Raw genomic sequence first — 20,010 nt, forward strand, 5'->3', positions numbered from 1 at the left:
CTGGTACTGGCTTAGCCTGGGGAAAGCAAAGAGCACAGCCAGCCAGGCAGAGTAACCATCACTGAGCTCCCAGCAGTAGGTGGGTACTACAGTGAGGATTCACTTCTCAGCCCTCCAAGCCACTCAAGAGTTAGTAATAAAACATACAGGACAACCCAACTGAAAACCTTTGGATCCTTAAGAGCCTAGGATAGAAAAGGGGCCATCCCTGACTAGAGACAGTGGGCTCCCTTATTTTTTATGGCCAACTGAAAACCATGCAAATGCTGTCTCCTCTATAAGTTTCAACTCCCACGTCTAAAACATTTATTTATGTCTCCCGGGGATTTACAGAGTATGATTCTAAAGGTCCCTGGGACACTGATGGAACAGCTACCTGTACTTTAGGAGAAAATGTGTCTCTACACTAATATCAACATGCCTTTTGTCTCTTCTACTTCTGATAAAGGATGTTAGCAACCAACTCATACTCTTCTTCCTTCATGCAGAAATATACTTCTTTGGCCTAGTGACTCTGCAATGGATCATACAACTTGATTTGGCCAACAGAATGTTATAGGCATGACAAGAAGAAAGCCCTTAAACTTCTATCGTCTGCCTTGGATCTTGAGTTCTGGCGTCCACAATAAGCAAAGTAAACCGTTGGTAGCAGCTGCCACTTTAACCAGGTACCAGAATGCACACACCTGAGCAGACTTAAGCAGCAGGTCTCAACCTGTGGGTCACGACCCCTTTGTCAGCCCTCAATCTCCAAATATATATCTGACAATTCATAACAGTAGCAAAAGCACACTTATGAGGTAGCAACGAAACAATGTATGGTTGTGGGTCACCACAACATGCAGAACTGTATTAAAAGGTCACAGCACTAGGGAGATTGAGAATACTGCTCTAGGTGGTCAGCCTAAAGCTGAGCATCTTCTTTGATCAGCCAAACCTCTGTCCCTGCAGACCATATACATCTGTGCTGAGGGTTGGAGGCTTGCTACCTCTGGGCATGTCATTCCTCCCAAAGGCCTCTCATCAGGGGACTGGCCGTTTGCTTACATGGTGTTCAAAGGGGTTGGAGCCTCTGAGAGAGACCCAGAAAAATAAGTGGGGGTCACTGCACCATACCCTTGAAGGAGATATTGGGACACCAGGCTCTCTGTCTGTTTGCTTCTGGCTGCCATGAGGTGAAATAGGCCCCCTCTACCCTGTCCTCCCACCATGAAGGTCCACACCACCACAGGTCCAATGCAATGGGGCTAATCCTCAGAAACTCTTAAGTCAAAATACGGACTTTCCTTTTGTAAGTTGATTTAGTTCACAAATTTGCCACAGGGACAGAAGCCTTGGAATAGTTTGTGATTTTCAAAACTGCAATGTGTCACAAGATATTCCATATTAACTGAAAGACTAGATTGCAGGTATGGATACATGTACCTAATATTATAATTTTTAATTTTTATCTTGAATTCCACTTATGTGTGTGCATCCTGTCACCCAAACAACTACTTCCCAGTTACGCGAACAAAGAGGCTGACAAGTAAAATCAGAGTAGACTCATATAGTCTTGGTGAAGTGATAGGCTATTTGGCAGAAAAATATCTATGCTACATCTTAAAGATGCTAATTTGGAGGGAGGAAAAGTATTCACTCTTCTTTGTGACAAAGTTACATTAAATACTCCCTTTCAATTCCGGAAAGAGCCAAGCTATGAGGAAACAGTATCTTCAGGCTCAGGGTCTACCACAGTCCTGTGGTAATCAATTAATATGTCAATCAAGCTTACTTTATTTTCTGTTTCTCACTCCTCACACTTGTAATGAGCCAGTAAAAGCTATTCAAGATTTTCACCCTTGCTTTTAAATAAAATGCCAAATGAACTTAATCAGTAAGATGAATTAGTCAACATTTTTATTTATAGATTTTTTACAACAAAAAATAGATCCTATAAAAAAAAAGAGTAAGCAAGCTACATTTAAGGAAATTGGAATACCAACTCTATTTTTCTCAGATCCCTCCATAGCTTTCAATTTGGTAATAGTCTATGAGCTACCTAGTGTTACACAGAAGCCCATAGTCTAACAGTAATGAAGCCACATCAAGTCCCACATCCTCAGTTGGGGGTAGTCTTGCTTTCAGTCCATGTGGTGACATCATCTGACTCACAGGTCCACATGTGCAGGCCCAGGCTACCTTCTTTCCTTTATATGCCACCCCACCCTGTCCTGACTCTCTCCATAACCACATGGCTTCTTCACCCCACCACCCTGTACATACTCAAACCAACTACTCCATGGAGACCCCTCAGGGATGGCTTCCTCCCAACACAGCATCCTAGAGCTCACCCTTTACTTCAGACAGTCCTCCCAGCCCCTGCCTCCTCACCTTCCAACTGTTCAACATTACTTCACTATACTGTTTAACCACTTTTCCACAAGCCCAAGGACTTTAGTGTGCATTTCACTACTCTAGCCTCAGATCCTAGACAATGCCCACACAGTTGGCACTCAGCAAATATTTACTAATAAAGATTTGTGACTTTAGATGAAGCAACATGGAAAAAGCAAAATGAAATAATTTAATACTTATTAAGTCAACTTTTTTTTTTGATCTTTCAAAATATAGATGCCACAGTAAAGGAGTAAGAGGGAATGTTGGAAATCCTTTCTTCGTCAGCTACTGCTAGGTCACACAGCCTGGACTAGCTGCCTGACTGTGAGAGCCCAGGACACTCTAAAATGGAGGAAACTCCTGGCATATATTTTATAGGACTGAGGATACTTTCTGTAGGAAATGATTGTCTAGCACGGCATTTAAAGCGGTTTCTGCACTGCGTGCCCCCCTTGATTATCACTGAGTTTCTAATACAGCCTGTCCTGGGGATTTGCCGAGGAGCTTCCAGCATCTGAAGATGTAACATTTGCAAGACTCTTATCAAAGAGCTGCACGGCACTTAAGGGGAGGGCACAGTTTGCTAACCTAAGAGTTTGCTCTTGGAGGCTTTACAAAAGCCCCACAAATCCTTTCACAACAAATAATACACAAAGTGTCTTCAACTTTTCCAGTGCTTAGCGGCAGAGGGAGAAAAGCTGTTCTCTGTTTATAAATAGTTTAATTAAGCGCTCTAGAACCTGCAAATGCATGATCTTATGGCTACTCACCTGACCAAATATCTCAACAAATTAAAACTACATAAACACCACCAACTTGAGGTTGACACACTTTAAAACCACTACAGTTTCTGTATGGAAGTTTTAACATCCCATGGATTCCTAGGACCACTCAGTATGACTGATACAAACACGATCCACAACCTCCAGGAGATCAAAGTCTATAAAAGATCTCTAAATAAAAATGATTAACCTGAGACATAAGCACATAGGGTCATTTTGATGACTTTATTTCTCCTGCTGTACTGTAGAAACATAAAGATGGAAGAGTTTGAGGACTTTGTGGAGCTGGGAGGAAGGCTGAAAGTCTGGATAAACACATCTATTAACATTTATAGACTGCTCCTAGTTGGCAGGCCCTTTATGTGCATATTTTTATTTAATCTTCATGGTAAGAAGTAAGTCCTGTTTCCATCCTTACTAGACAGATGTTGGGATCTCAGAGAAGTACACAGCTTTACTAAGGTCACATGCTAGTCTGCAGTCTAAGAATAGCATCCACAACCATCCACAGCCCAGTTCCAGCCCAGTTCCTGCAGAGGAAACGACCAACAAAACATCTCCAAGCTAACACACCTAATCTATGTGCTGCCACGTGATACCCTGAGGTTTCCATGGGTTCTTGCCCATTTTGTGAAGCAGAAAGGGGGATACTGAGCACTTCTACTACTTGACAAAGGAATAAAGAGAAGACTCCTACATGTGGGTTCACAGCCCCCCCCCCCCCCAAGAATTTCTCTCAGAAGACTTGAACACCCTTTTTACTAGATAGAAAAATCAAACTATTTCCCTAGCTACGTAAAGCATTCCCAGTGGAAATCAAGTCTTTGTGAGATGCATCTTGGTATGGAAGAGCCTTCTATTAAACTGCAGACATCAAGATGCCTACTTAGTGCAGTACGGGCACTTGGGTCTCTTAAATGCAAACCCAGCCAAGTGCTATGGCACACACCGGTGGTCCTGGCTGACCAGGAGGCTGAAGCAGAAAGAACACTTAGATGCCACAGCATGATTCTATGAGGGAAGAAGAAGAAGTGTTTTACAGAATTCCATGATGTAGGCTGTAAAGAACAAGTAGTGGATACATGGTGATACCAGTCCTTGCTTCCCTGAACACTCCACTGACAGGTACCTAGGGCTAGTTACTTGGTCTGTGTCCTGGTTCCCTCTTGCATCAAGTAGAAATACTGCTGCATAGTAAATACTGAAAACTTCCAGAAGGCACTTTATAAATAATAGTTGTAAAGGATGTCAGAGCTTCTCAAGTTTAAGAATTTGATCTCAGAAATGGTAGGATCAGGATTCAAAATCCAGTTTTCTATGTCAGTTCAAGTTTCCTTTACTCACTCCCCAGCCTTCTTTATGCCAAATAGCTTAGCAAGAAAATGAGGGAGGAGATACCCTTGGGCTCAGCTTGTGTCAGAGTTCCAAACATTGTAAGAGAGGCTAAAATAATTCCAGTCAACTCCATACTATCCCAAACTGGAAAAGGCACAAATTTTTATTTTAAAATATAAAAATAAAATTAATTTCCATTTCACTCTTTCATATTCCCTAAATATAAACTGTCCTGTACCGATTTGGTATTTGTATACACATTCAAACCCATACCCTATGCATACATCTGAGACTAGTTTAAAGATGTTACTCACAATCCAAAGGCACTTTGTAAATCATTCTTTTCATAGCCAGAGTGCTGATGGGTGTTCTCTTTCTATCTCTGGAAGAAGAGGACAGGAAGATGACAAGACCCTGTCCGCTAGGCGGTAGCTGGATATCGGAGGGAGAAACAGAGAACACAGTAAGGGAAACACTCACATGACAGACAGGGGCAGACACTACAAGGTACACAAGATGACTGGCGATAATAATTAACTTTGTAAGACAAAGACATTTTCTGTAATGAAGGAAAGTATTTTTACTATAATCTTACCAAGCAAAAACATCTTAGTTCATATCTCACCAGATATGGCATTACGTAGTATGATAACATATTAAGCTCCAATTTGGAAGGCAGTTCTTACATGATGGGCAGAGTGTCTGCCTCAGGAAGGGTTGGGAGGGTAATTAGATAACACAGTTTCCAGGACAAGGTGAGTCCCTAATTGAAAACCTAGGGAATTATCCAAGTTTTGTGCAGCTTACTACTTTAGACCTCCTTTGTAGAAAAATATTATAATATTGCATATGTAAAACCTTTATGAAATTGATTATTCAGATCAAGAAATGAGAAGAAAACACAAAATTCTATAAACTGGTTGTACCAAACATTACAAAGTCAAAATCCCCCCAAAAGAACCTGTATGTATATTAACAGTCGGACATATTGCTAATCTCTGTTAAAGCTGTGCATGCTCATGAATTTTCATGACAATAATTTGCATTAAAATCACTTTCTGTAGGTGGAAAGATAAACCAGCCTTCCCTCAAGCACAGGTGATCAAATTCAATTTGCAATTATTAATATTTCAAAGGAATTACTTTCAGCCTCATATATCTTTGTTGGAAATGTCATATCAAGTCTTACAATTGTTGTCAAATTTGCAAATGCCTCTCTTTCACATAGAAGCCATAAAATCTTAAGACATCTCCAGTTTGTATGCATGGACTAATGTCACACATTCTTTTATTAAGTGACACTTTGCTGTCACCATTTTTTGTTATTATGTACATTCATGCCAAATAAACCAGGACAATTAAACACTGAGAATCTTTAAAAGTACATTTATAATTGCTTCTTCGCATTATCACGTATATTCCTAATAGAGAGGAACTTCTGTCCTGACTGAACTAAGGTTAAGAACCCTCCTTCCATTTAGATTTTTACACATCTACTGACTGACTTCTGTCTCCACACTTCAAACCATTCCCCATGACAGATATCCCAGCTCACGTTGATGCTTCCATGCTACCGTGGACCCAAGCCTCTTTGAAAGGGCCACAGGGGAACTGGGCAGTGAGCGGAGCTCCTAGAAAGCAATTCTCCCTAGAGGACGCCCAGGGAAACAACTGGATGAGATTATACCATGAACCGTGTCAACACCGCTCATCAAAGCCAAACTAAAGGCATCCCTAGTTCACCTTCTTAGTTATGTCTCAAAACCACGCTCAACTCCAACATCACTGAACCTATGGAGAAACATCACAAGCTGTATGCAGAAAAATATTGCGAGTTTTGTCAAAATCTTTTTTCAAACTGAACAAAGTCCAATCCTGTGAGTGCATGGGTACACACATTGTTGGACTTTTCAGAGCTTCAAACGGTACTAGATGGACCTAGGAATATATTCCTTATTAGCATGCGCACATGAGCACGCACACACGCATGCACACACACACACACACAGAGCAAATGCAGCATTGAAAGGAGAGGCCTTCCTTTGAATCAGCATAACAATAATTACGTTCCTATGAGTGACCCCTATAGAATTTATCTTATCTGTATATATCTGGTCTTTTCAAATACATGTTACCTCATTAGAGGTAAGAAATAGTAAACAAACAAACAAACAACATGTGGGGTAATTCTCGCAATCATGGGCATCAGCCATTGACGTTAGGGAGAGAAAAGGAAGGAGAAAATTAGAGAATGAGAACACATGTGTCAATACACACATACAAACATATGTGCGTATAGATATATGGATTCCTAGACACACATACATATAGATGTTATGTGTATATACATACTACATACCTGTATTACAAGCCAGATATAATAAGCAGTCTTACTTTATCTGGAGTTTTGCTTCCTATGTAACCTTCAGTCAACAGCAGTTTTAAGGTAACAAAAGAAAATTATAAAAAAAAAAGTGTTCACAATTTCTAATTAGAATGATGTTATAAATAGTGTAACAAAAATCTTCTGCTTTCCTGCTGTCTTACTTGGGCCCTGAACCAGCCTTTGTCCAAGGACTAACTGTCCAGCTGAACTGTCCAAGTATCAGTTAATTTATTCACTAGCAGCTCCAAAGTCAAAGAGTAGAGATGTTAGCAATTCAGATGTTACAAAAAAAAAAATGCCATACAGTGATATCTTAAAGTAGAAGCTCATGTTGTAAGCTGAATAAGTAAAAAAAAACTATTTGCTCAGTTTCTTAAGACAGTAGGAAAGGACAAAGAAATGTGTACTCGCTGTGCTCTGATACTTCCAACTGTGAAAGCCAGCAATCACAGTGTGTATACTCCTGAGTGCCTACTTAAAATGAAAAAAGCTGTAGATAGAAAACATAACAGAAAATATGTTCTGACCACCAATAGCAATACATAGAAAATCAGTATTCATATATACATACAATATATGTTGTTATATATTACCCACATATATGCATATGTAAATAACAGTATATATTTAGGTACTACTTTTCTGAATATATGAATCTCTCTACTATGTCTTTGAGTTTATCTCCCACAAATGAGCTGCAATATATATGCCATTTATACATATCATACATATGCTGAGTATATATTATAGTATATAGTACATATAGTATTCCCACCGATCCCCACATATATGGTCTACCTTAGAAAGGTCACGGTTGCAGACTGGCAAACAATCAACAGCTCTTTCCTTAGGACAGTGCTTCTCAACCTTCCTTATGCTGTGACCCTTCTTGCTATGATGACCCTACCCATAAATTAGTTTCCTTGATACTTCATAACTGCAATCCTGCTACTGTTATGAATTGTAAAATATCTGTGTTTCCCAATGGTCTTAGGAAACCCCTGTGAAAGGGTCATTAGACCTTCAACTGGGTCACAACCCGCAGGTTGAGAACCTCTTCCTTCAGGTGTCAGTGGGTGAACCAGACCCCCCCCCAAAAAAAAAATTACCCCATCAGAAGCCTGTCTTTCTTTCTTTCTTTCTTTCTTTCTTTCTCTCTCTCTCTCTCTCTCTCTCTCTCTCTCTCTCTCTCTCTCTTTATTTATTTATTTATTTATTTATATTTTTTGATGCTAGGCAGGATATACATTTAGTGACCCAAGACAGTACACCTGTCTCCTGCCAAAAGATTTTATCCTTAATGTAAGCATCCATTATCTGGTCCCTGCTTGCAGCTGGTCTTTTTAAAAATAGTGAAAATGACTGCAGTATCTCAACTTTCTAGCACTTACTTTAAGAAGAAATTTTTATTTTGTATGTGCATGTATCTGCAGGGTATGTGTGTGTGTCTATGTGTCTTTCTGAATGTCTGTCTGTGCTGTGTGCACGTGTGTCAGTGGTATGTGTGTGCATGTGTGTGATGTGTGTTTGTGTGTCTGTAGAGTATATAAGTGTGTGTGGTGCATACATGCATGTATGTGTATGCACCTGTGAAGTGTGTGAGTGTGTATGTATGTGTATGGTGTTTGAATGCAAGCATATACATGCCACAGTGCACATGTGTAGCTCAGAGGACAACTTTCAGTTTTGTCCTTCTATCATGTGGCTTCTGGGTACCAACCCCAGGCCTAGGAGTGGTAGCACCCACCTTTAATCCCGTTCCAGGGAGACTGAGGCAGGTGAATATCTGAGTTCTAAACCAGCCCTAGTCCATACTGCAAGTTAGCCCTAGTTACAAAATGAGGGAAAAAAGATTGGATATTGACCTCAGATCCTCAGGTTTCTATAGCAAGGGTTTTAACTTACCAAGTCATCTCATTGGACCCAAGAAAATGCAATTTTCTTCCAACTCTGATTTAGAGTGTAAAATGAAAGGAATTTTGAAAACCATACATAAATTTCTGACATTGGTAGTTCTGATTTTCAGATTCCATAATACATATTTGAGGGTCAGCACTTTACCCAACTCAGTGTGAACAAACATACTGTCTATTAGATGATCGTGAAATAAGATGAATATGTGTAACTCAGAAAGCACGTCTTCGATAGCTAGCATAGTCATAGTCACACCATCAAAATCTGAAGGTAGAGAGCCAAGGGTCAATGGCAGAGGGAGAAGGCAGAGAACAAAGGTGAGGGAGGAAGGAGGATCTTTTCTCAAGGGTTGGGAGCAGTGCCTCTGCCTCGGATACTGGTCTAAACAGAAGGCAATGGTTTCCAGACAGTCCCTGGAAAGCCCCTCTGAGTGTCACCAACCTGCTTCAGCCTTGAGGCTTCCTCCCTGTCACCAATGGTAAGACTTGAATTCTCTGAAAACAGCTGTCAGCTTGTATTTCTAGAACTGTCTACATGAGTGATATCTATAGAATACAGGAACTCTAAAGAAAACCATCTTCTACGAACTATGGAGACTTGTCCACCGTTTTGTTGTAAGCAGATACTTCAGTTACATGTCAGAACCGTGTACACTAAAGGAAAGCAAACAAATAACGGTGAAGTTTTCTAAACATGTTCAGTAGGGATGTTTCATACAGGCTGATTTGACTCTACAGGAGAAACGAACAGGTGGAGAAAATACTGAAGACTGTTTTGTGATGCAGTTAGACTTGGGGGCTATTATAGCAGCTATGGTTGTGTGCCTGTGAGAAGGTACATGTTTCAAATCTTTCAGCTCTGTACCCAAAGCCTTCTTGGGAAGGCAAGGAGTAGCACAGATCTTGCTGCCAAGCCACGGGGTGCAGAGAAAGCAGGAAGGCAGCAACAAGCCTTTCATTTATTAATATCCATCCCATTCATCCATCCCTTCTCCCTACAGCAAAACTCCTTAGGGGAAGGTGCCCACAGGTCCCAGGCACAGTGCCTCTTTCCAGTGCTGGTCTTTTCAGACATGTTCAGGCCAAGGGAAAAGCCATGTTCTTAGCCACTGGCCTTGACACCACTTTCCTGGTCCACAGTGGCTAAGGCCTTTGCCAGGATCTGAAGTACTTCTGGCCACACAGAAGTAACTGTGGCCAAAGGCTGCAGCACAGAGCACAGGACATCTCTTCAGGGTGTCCTGGAGACTCACATCATCACTGAAGTAATCAAACAGCACTGAGGGTAGATGGACACAACTCTGTTGTTAGCCTCTATGCAGGCTACCCTGTTAGGGTTACAAACATATTTATTTAACAAATACACAAATGGAATAAACTTAATGATGTAGATAAGTTAATAGTGTAGATGTATCTTTTACCTATATAATCTTCATGAGAAGATGCTATTGTTATCTTTACTTATAGAAAAGACACAGTACACATAAGTGGCCTGTCCACAGTCCGAAGGTGACAAGCTGCAGAGGTGTATGACCAGTCTCAAGCATGCCGGACTCGCTATGCTGCTTCCAGTTCAGCTACATTCTAGGGAAACAGACCAGCTGTGCATGGAAGGGACACAGGAAGAGTGCAACCCCATTTCTCAGACCCAGCTTTGCATATCTATCAGAATGAAAATCATAACTCATACTTACCAGCCATGAAAGCACAGTGAAGTTATGCCTTTGTGCTTCGTTTTACTTAGCTGTGAAGTAGGGCTGGCTAAAGGCCTACACACACTGTCCAGCTTTCTACTCCACTGTAATGCTGCTTTGATACTGCAAGACCTTACTGCATTCATTAAATAAATCAAATACCTGACTAGAAGCAACGTCTGTCCGGGGAAAGGGGTTTAAGGGCTGCCAGTTTGAGGAGCCCTTACTTATCATGGTGAAGAAGGCATGGTGGCAAGAGTATAAGGTGGCTGGTCACATCAGCAAACAAGAAGCAGACTGGAAAGGGCACTGGACTGTAAGACCTCAAGGCCGCTCTTTGTGACCCACTTTCTTCGGCAAAGCACCACATCCTAAAGGTTCTGGGGCCTTGTGAGGACTAACAGGGGCTAAGGAAAGAGTTCACACCCAAACCGTAATATTTCAGTCTGTCCCATTCCCCACAGAGTCATGGTCAACACAAAATGAAAACTGCACATACCCCACCAGGGGGTTGGGGATGGAGCTTGAGGCCCTGGTTGAGTTCCCAGCAAACACACAGGCGACAACGCATTGTAAATGATGAACAAGCAGGAGCACTAACTGAAAAGTGGGGAGGAGCCGGAGAGACGGCTCAGCAGATATGGGTAACGTGCCGCCTTTCCAGAAGACCCAGCAGGCACGTCAGACGTCACTATCACTCCTGACACTCTCTTCTCTTGTGACCTGGGAACCTGCAAACATGTGGTATTTACACACACACACACACACACACACACACAAATAAAAATAAACCTAAAAAAAAAAACCCTCCCAACACTGTTCCAAATCCCAAAGTCTCTTCTGAGACTAGGGGCAATTATCCTTAACTCTAAGCCCATGATATCTAAAAATCAGATACATACTTCCAACACATAATGCACACAATGGCATAAGGGCTTCCATTCCAAAAGGGAGGAAGTAGGGCACAGTAAGGAAAAATTAGACCAATGCAAGACCAAAAGCTAACAGGAAAACCACCAAGTTCTGCAGCTCCATACCTGGCATTTGACATCCATGATAGAATGAATCACCTGGACTCCAAGAGCCTCGGAAGCCCTGGCCAGCTGTGCCACCTGAGTCCTTCCTCAGCAATACTCTATGGTCCTGAAAGTTTTAGCACACTGGGGGCTGGGGGGTTTTCACTGCAACTTCAACTTCATTTTCCCAATTCATGCAATGGCCTCTCAGGCCTCAGTACAGGGAAGCCAATTCTTCCACACATTGCCTGGAGTTAGCAGCCTTCTAGAATCTTGGCAAAAGCCTATAGGACAGCCCTCCTCCCCAAGCCCCTTACTCTTACATCTTTAAGCCTTTACTATCGGCAATTTGGAGGTCACTGCCAGGTTCTGCTGTCATCTTGAGATGTAGCCTGGGCCCTCTGGATCAAAGCTAGAGTGGCTCTGTGTTTGTTGGTTGCTGAATCTGCAAAACCGTTTTCCAGGCAGAAAAACAGTTGTCATCAGGCAGGGATGCACTTCGGTAGCACTCTCAGCTCAGGCACCCTCCCTTCTAATAAATCTGATTTTCATTAGATGGAGCCTTTACTAGGTGGGAGCTTGTCCTTGGTACCATCCCAGTTGTGCCAGTGCAGAATGGGAAGTTTCTTTAACTGTGTTCATCTCCTTAAATAACTACAAGAGTTTTTTTCAGCACCTGCCATGTCTGCGACCTTAAACCTGCTCCTTGCCTCAGGAAACTAGAATTTTCTTTAGGTCCTCCTGCTCCATTTTGTTGCTCTTTTTAATTGTAACCCTAGACGAAGGACAGTGAGCAGTAACCATAGCACAGCCTAAATGCTATCCTGCCTGGAAATTTACTCTACCAAACAAATTAGTCTATCACTTTTGAATTCGGTCTAAGTTCTCAGGATATGAACAGAATAAAGATAGACTCTTTACCAGAATGTAATGCCAGTGTCCTCTAGTCCTGTTCCTGACTTAGGCCTCTACTCTCCACATTTATCTCTGCATTTTGATCTTCCCAACAGAATGACCCACTAAGCTCTGTTTATGGTGTAGTGAGGTTCCTCTATTCTAGTCCAGTCTTCCACATGACTCCCATAAACTAGTTCCAAAGACTTCTATAATCTAATTTATTATAGCACCTGCCCCACTTCTCAGTACTTTTTTTAAAAATCAAAGTTACTTCTCTTATTGTTGTCATAAAATACCTGACAAAAAGAACTTACAAGAACATTTCTTTTGGCTCAAGAAATAAGGTACAGTCTGGCATGGCGGCAAGAAGTGTGCGGTAGCTGGTCACACTGCAGCACTAATCAAGAAGCAGACCACAGACAGGAAGTGGGGCAGGGCTCCAGGACCTTCTTTTCCCCAAAGGCCTACTTCCTCCAGCTGGCTTCTACTTCTTAAAAGTCACACGGCCTTCTATAACTAGCTGTACTACCATTTGAGGACCTATTATCTAGGCCCATGAACCTATGGGAGACCTTCCTCATTCAAGCCATAACATTTATTAAGTCATCTCAGGAAGCGAATCTACATTATTGATAGGAATTACCCTCACGTTTCTTTTCAGAGGCTTTGGCTTTATTAAGTTGATAGCTTACATACCTACTCAATGAAATGAAGCACCTGTGGATTATAGGGAAATAGGTAAAAATATCAACTCCAGTGATGTTCTAGGTCTAGAGATGCCCGTCCTGGCTTAGGGAAAGCCACTTCCTGTGACTAAGATTTTAGCCCCATAAATGGAAACCTGCATAATAAGTGACAGCTAAGGTGTGCTCTTGCCATCCAGGGGAAGTTAGTTCTCTGAGTTCATCGGACATGTTAGTTCATCGCCACTATAAGAACAAAATTGGGTCAGATTCCCGAGTCTCTCTTCCAAAGGCATGATCCCATCTCCCTGCTCCCTCTCATGTCACCTCTCAAAATTGTGACCCTTGTGTTAGCTTCTAGGGACTATCCTGACCATTTATTTAAAATCCTAACATTCATTACTCCAAATCTACTGTACCTTATTCTAACTTCTGTATCATTAACTACCTTTCAACACTCCTTCATTTACTTAAATTGTTATTCATCTTCTTTCATTAGCATTTAAGATACCCCAAACTCTGGTGTTTTGTTTTCCTTCACAAAAACAAACAAACAAAAGAACCCCAAAATATTTAGAATATTGGCAAAAAGCAAGTGCTAGGCTATTACATAAATAAATTCAAAATCCAGGTGTAATTTCACATATGCACCCAAAGATGATACCAGCTAATGGCCACAATTGCTTTCTGAGTCCCAAAGCCAAAAGGTTTCACAGCAGTGATACAGTGTAAGATTCCACAGCAGTGATACACTGTTCATGCACAAGTCTGGGGCATGACCTTCTTGCTGAATTTAGTGTTCTCTGTGTTTCCAAGCTCCCTTGTCACCAGTTTAACCTCACCTATTTATGACGGTCACACAAAGAGTGTTTCTACCAACTCGAGCATCCACTCACCAGGAGAAGCTTCTCTGGTCTCCAGGAAACAGCACCAGGCCTCTGTGTAGACAGTGGGGAGTGGAGAGGGTAGCACTTCACAGTTACCCAGCATGTGAGTGAGTGAGTGAGTGGGGCAGGCTTGGGCTTAGAATACTTGGGGTGTTTACGGAGACAGGACCTAGCTCCAGTACCAAACAAACAGAAATGAAAGGAAAAAAAGCAAAGAGCAAATCAGAAGAACGTGTGTCTTTAAGAAGCATCTTGAAGGAGGAAAAATGCTGCTTAAGAAAAAGACTAGTGAAAGCAGATTTATTTTGTCTTTGAAGCCACAGTTCCTTGTTCCTTACGAGAAATGGAAAAGAGTAAAAGCAAGAGCTGTGGCTGGAAGCGCAGGGTAAAACTGGTGTTTTGAAGGTGACGCTACAAGCCCAATAATCAGAATCACCATACACATGAAAATGCAGCCATGTAAGCGCATATATATATGTGTGTGTGTGTGTGTGTGTGTGTGTGTGTGTGTGTGTATGTGTGTATATATGTACATACACATATATACATACACATACATAAATCTATACATACATACACATATATACATATACGTACATACACATACACATAAATCTATCTATATATATATATATGAGAAAGACTGCCACTCACAACTTAACGTGGGTAATCTGAGTGATAAACAATAGTAATAATGAAAACTACGGATTTTGAAAAGTCTGTCAGTGCTTTTGACTAGAGATTAAATGGTAACAATTCAAAAGGAGTCTAACCCTCTTACAGATATATAAGATACTAAATAAGACCCTTGAATAAAACTAAAATAACATATACATCTTAGGTCTCTTCATGAATCTTTAATGGGGCCACTAGCTGATTAAAACATTAAATCAGTGAACCAACCATTTACAAAAAAACAAACAAACAAACAAACAAAACCCCTCATTATCTCATGTATAGAGCTTATCGTATATCACGTGTAGAGCAAATGACAATAAATAATAAAATGTAGAGCTTTCATGAGTACTTCTGTATGTTGACTCTTGCTTCTTTATCTAAAGTGTATTTATACAGCACCAGCTAGGCCAAACGTTCTTCTTCATGAGCTCCAATCCTATCTCTTTCTGCATGGCCCGCTGTCCTGTGAAGGCCTCTTCTCATCTGAGGCACACAGCAGTTCCAGTCAGCCTCTTCAAGCTTTGGGTTCAAGTGTTTGTTCATTTTAACATCTATTTTTCAAAAACTTTGCTGGAACAACTATTTCCCAAGTATAATAACTGTTAGCCTTGCCAAAACAATTTAAACTTCTTTTTCAATCCTCTCACCATTGAAAGAAAATAATTAGACCTTTGGGAGTAAGATATCATCACTTAAAAGTTTAGCTTTAGAAAATTCATAAACCCTTGACCCTCTTTAAAGATAGCTGCACAATACTGGGAAAACTTTGCCAACTCAAAATAAGAGGCTTATGATTTACCAATGCTAGTCTAAATCATCTGGCTCCAAGTTAACTCGTAAGAAATAATTGTGTTTAATTCATGTTAAAACTAAATTATCTTTCAATCAGCAGGTAGTCCCAAGTTAAGAAAGTTAACCAGATAAAAGTATTACTCATTCAACTTACATAAATTAACTGATGAAATGGATGGAACTTGGGATAACTGTTTTCTGTTATCATTTCTGTTTAGTTTAATAAGTAAGGGGAGTCCAGTGAGGAACTGGGAAAACTCGTCTTGAAACTGCATCACTACAGTTTAAGCCATGATGAGAAACTTTATACCTGGAGCACTTTTAGCTATGACTACTCAGTCACGATATGATTCAGCAGCTTTGCTACTCTATTAAACCGCTTTTCAGACCACCAATACTTGAGAGCATAGGTTCTTTACCTCACCTTTATCAGAAGACATGGGGAAAACTATTAAGGAGATACTTTGAAACTTTGAAAAATTTCAAAGCTTGACAATTACTCATCAGATTTCTGTTTTCAAAGGCATTCTGCAGACAGTTTCCATGATTAGCTCCCATTCTGGATGGCCCAGCAAATCCCGCTCTAAACTGGCACTTAGCGCGTATTAAGCGCCCACTGTGTGCAAGGAGAAAGCATTCTACAAAGCAAAGGGGCATGAGGCTCTGCCTCATTTTATTCGTGCATAAATGCACAGCAGTCGTGATTTACTCTCTCAACTTTGCAGAAACGTGAGCTGCATCCACATGGTCGAATCCATGTCATTCATTTGGTCTTCTCGAAGCAATTCACAGGTAGCCTCACCCAGGGAACCGGCTGCCCTCTTCACCCACCAGGCCACTCCGGGGAGCGGCCACACCTTCTGCAGGTGGCTGGGTCTTCTGAGCCAGAAGCACCAGACCCATCTCCCTCCGCAGGGGTGGGGATGAGCGTGCAAATGTGATGCAAGGACTTCCGTGGGGCGCAGGACTTAGGAGGTCCCTGGGTCCCGGGAGACACAACCGGCCCCGCGGGGCGCCCCTCCCCCGCGTCCCCGCGCCCGCGCCGCGCAGGCCCCGCGGGGACCGGCGCACCTCCGGCCTAGCCGCAACGCGGGCGCCGCGACACGCCCGCCCGCCGCCCGCGGGCTCCCCTCTGCTACCGGGGCCTCGGGGCGCTCCGGCCAGGGATGGGCGCGGCCCGCAGCCGCCCGAACCGCAGCCGCCGCGCCAGGCCGGGCCCCGCGCCCGCGCCGCTCAGAGCACGCAGCGCCCCGCGCCCCGCGCCCGCCGCCGCCGCCGCCGCGGCCCCCTCCCGCCGCGCCACACCTAGCAACCGGCGCTGACAGGACGCAGGCGGGGGAGGAAGCGGAATGGCTGCCGCCGCGGCGCCTCCCCGGCTCCCGCCAGCCTGACAGCTCGGGCCGGGCGGAAGCGGCGTGCGGCACCCGCCCCCCGCGGCCCGCGCCCGCCCTCACCCTGCGGCCGGCCATCCCCGCGCCCCGCGGCCCTCCACGCCCGCACCTTCTCGGGCGCCCGGCCCGCGCCACCCCGGGGCTCGCCCGCCGCCCGACCCCCGCCCACCCGGGCCTCACCGATGTGGTTGTCCTCGATGTGCTCGATGAGGTCGGCCAGCGTGGGGAAGTGGAGTCCGCAGCCCCCGAAGCGGCAGGTGTTGGAGAAGAAGGAGGCGGCGGCGATGCCTGTCATGGTGCTACATCGAGAGCCCCCCGGAGTCGGCTCTGCGAGCGCCGCGCGCGCGGAGGCGGAGGGAGGGGCCGGGGAGGGGGCAGGCGCGGGGAGGGCAGCGCGAGCCCGGGACGGAGGAGAGGGGGCGCGAGGTGGAGCGCAGCGCCGAGCCTCCGGGAGGCAGCGGGAGGCGGCGGGAGCTCGGGGGAGGGGGCGGGGAGGACTCGGCGGCTGGGAGGAGGGAGCAGGCGCGCGCCTGCAGCTGTGCGGGCCCCAACCTCCGCGACCCAGGCCTCACCTGGCAGCTCCCGCCTCCAACTTTACGTCCCTGGGCCTGCCCTTTCGCCCTGTGAGGTGCCTGCAGTCCGCTTGGAGCCTCCCTTGGTTATGCGCGCTACATTCTTAATAGATACACATCTATTAATTACACATGCTTTTCACCCCAGAGGAGCACTCAGGGAGTTACCCAGCCCTCTTAGGGACATTTGTTTGCACTTGGCCACCTGTCTAGGTGTGACGATGGTATTCACTAGGGACCCAGGAAAGGTAATTGTGTGCACCTTGTTCTTTAAACTTTCTCATTTAAAAAAAAAAATTAAAAAGTCCGTATTCTCTGGAGGTTAGTAGGAACTAATTGATTTTAATGAAGCTTTCCCCCTAGGCCAGAAGAAAAATCTTAGCTTTATTTAAATTTCAAAATAGAGCGCTTGGTTGTCAAGTGCATTTGACTGTGTTTTACATATGTATCACGTTTGTTCTCCCTGATTCTTCTGAGAAAACAAAAATCTCAATTTCTTTACCCCAAATTCCCGCACCTCCTGAACCCCGTGTTGTGGCTCAGGTCTGGCAGTGCTGCTCCAAAGACGAAAGGGGCAAGTGTAGAGGTTTGGAAATGAAAGTCAAAGCAAATTCGATTTTCACTTAAAAAGAAGATTTCACCAATCAGTTAGGATTATATCATCCTGTGAGCATTTAAGCCATACTGTTGACCAGATAGCCTCTTAAGAACCAGTTCTCTTCTGGTCTCCAACCGCAGTTGCAGTTACATTTTACCTACAAGGTGTATATTTTCTTCCAGGTGTTCAAGAAGCACCAGGAGATGTGCATGATTCGAGGGTGTAATTTTTAAAAAATTTATTCATGCATTCTGAATTTAGCATTTGTCTTTAGAACAATTTCATTTACCCGCTGGTGCATATACCTAGAAAAATAACAACCCTGTCTTTTTAAACTGCATATACCACTTGTGTTATCTCTAATATTAGGATTGTTAGGGCACTTCGTGTAAATGTAAATGCAGACATATGCAGTATTTCTGTCACCGGAGAAAATTTTCACAATCTCCCAGTCACAAAGGCTGAGGCTGAGTTCTCTCACCCATCGACATTTTTGTCTGGTCTGTCGCTTCTTTGAGCCTACAAGGTGACAAATTTGCCAAGGGGAGAGTTGAGTTGAGTATGGTTGGGGCAGCAGGTCATTAAAGTTCAGTTTGTTGCCAGAAATAATTTCCTGGGACCAAGTGAGGATGGGGGAAGGGCACCCAAGGGCTTGATAATGAGCCAGGGACCCGCTAGGCTGGAAGCTGGGGCCAGACAAGGGTCTAAAGAGCAGGAGGTAGAATTCTCCACCGTGAATTAGAATTTTGGCAACTGTGCAGTGTGCCCTGCTGCCCAGACAGGGAGGAAGGCCGTTAGCTGAGAGCAAGCAGGATATCTGGCAGATAGACTTCACGCCCAGTGACATGGAAATGCAATGAGAAAACTCCAGCCAAGAATGATGCCAGATCAGCCTCCTTAGAGATGCTAGGCACCCCAACTCTGCAGCAGCTGGGGGAGTGCCCCGAGCCTTGAGGTGACAATTCTGTTCTCAGGAGGAATGACTCTCTATGTGGAGTTATCAACTGCAGAGAGTGTAGGAGGCCCAGAGGTGGCTCAAGCAAGAGAACTCCTCCATGGAAAGGCCAGGAGAGTGTAAGGGAAAGGAGGAAGGAAGGGGGCTGGGAGCTATTAGTACATACCTCTTGGCTACCTTCAGTCCCTACCCTCTACTATTACAAAGTGTGCCTGCCAAAGTAAAAGCCTGGTCAGCCAAATTGAGCATATTGATTATTTTTAATGTGAAGAAGCAAAGTAACTATAAAAATGAATTATAATTTTCAAAGAGTTCAAATTATTTTGTGTGTCAAACCATTACATTTTGTGGGGAAAAAATCAGTATATTACTACAACTCAGCATAGAATTGGGGCTTGCTTAGTTGGCATCCTGCTCTTTTAATTGGCACACTTCTTTTCTCTTTTCGGTGTTTTAAAATCATCATCATTTACATCTTCAAGTCTACTGGTTTTGTATACACACCAAAGCAGCAATTGACAGGGACAAACCACAGGGTAACCACAGCAAACAAATGAAAAATAAACGCTTTGCAGTGAATACTTTACTTGTGCTCTATTACGTTTTAAAATGTTTGTTGCACGTTTGTACTTTTAGATAAAGTCTATATCTAGGCTATAAAAACCATGTAAACCAAGCACTTCATCCTGTGGCTTCCAAGAGACTGGTACACTTCTGTTTTGAGAAAACATTTATCTGTCTCACTTGGGGGAGTGAAGCTGTCTCAAAAGGGCAGGGTGGCAAGAGAACCAAAGAGTCAGATAAGAGAGTGGCCATGAACTACACGAATTCCCTGCCTCCGAGATCCTTTTTTTTTTTTTTTTTTTTTTTTTTTGGAAAACTGCTAGCCTCTCCCTGGAGCACTGTACCTCTCTGGGTCAGTATGTCTACTCAACATAGGGTGTAGAGTAATGCCATAGGGTAAAGGTGGCACTCCAATGACTTGCAACTAAGTGACATTACAGATAAGAGTCTCCTACATCTTACTATGCCAGGGCCCTCAGGATGGGCAG

At 43.5% G+C, this 20,010-nt stretch overlaps 1 protein-coding gene and 1 long non-coding RNA gene across 3 annotated transcripts in view; both read right to left on the bottom strand.

Annotated features, from left to right (window-relative positions):
* The window catches only part of Jazf1 (JAZF zinc finger 1), a 300,560-nt gene extending 283,375 nt beyond the window's left edge, over positions 1-17,185 (bottom strand). Inside the window, exons 1-2 of one of the 2 annotated variants that reach the window (XM_006505943.4) lie at positions 17,014-17,158; positions 4,811-4,928 (exon numbers count right to left, since the gene is read on the bottom strand). In XM_006505943.4, the coding sequence (XP_006506006.1) occupies positions 4,811-4,844 (34 nt within the window). In that variant the 5' untranslated portion in view covers positions 4,845-4,928; positions 17,014-17,158. Of the gene's footprint in view, positions 1-4,810; positions 4,929-17,013 lie in introns of both variants that reach the window. The other variant, NM_173406.3, reaches the window with a different exon arrangement.
* On the bottom strand, positions 8,650-16,556 carry Gm33097. Its single transcript, XR_377680.3, has 2 exons — positions 10,217-16,556; positions 8,650-10,123 (listed from the first exon to the last, which is right to left on the bottom strand). It is a non-coding gene; the product is annotated as a predicted gene, 33097 (long non-coding RNA).
* Positions 17,186-20,010: the final 2,825 nt, after the last annotated feature.

Source organism: Mus musculus, chromosome 6, assembly GCF_000001635.26.
Source record: "Mus musculus strain C57BL/6J chromosome 6, GRCm38.p6 C57BL/6J".
NCBI classification, from domain to species: Eukaryota; Metazoa; Chordata; class Mammalia; order Rodentia; family Muridae; genus Mus; species Mus musculus.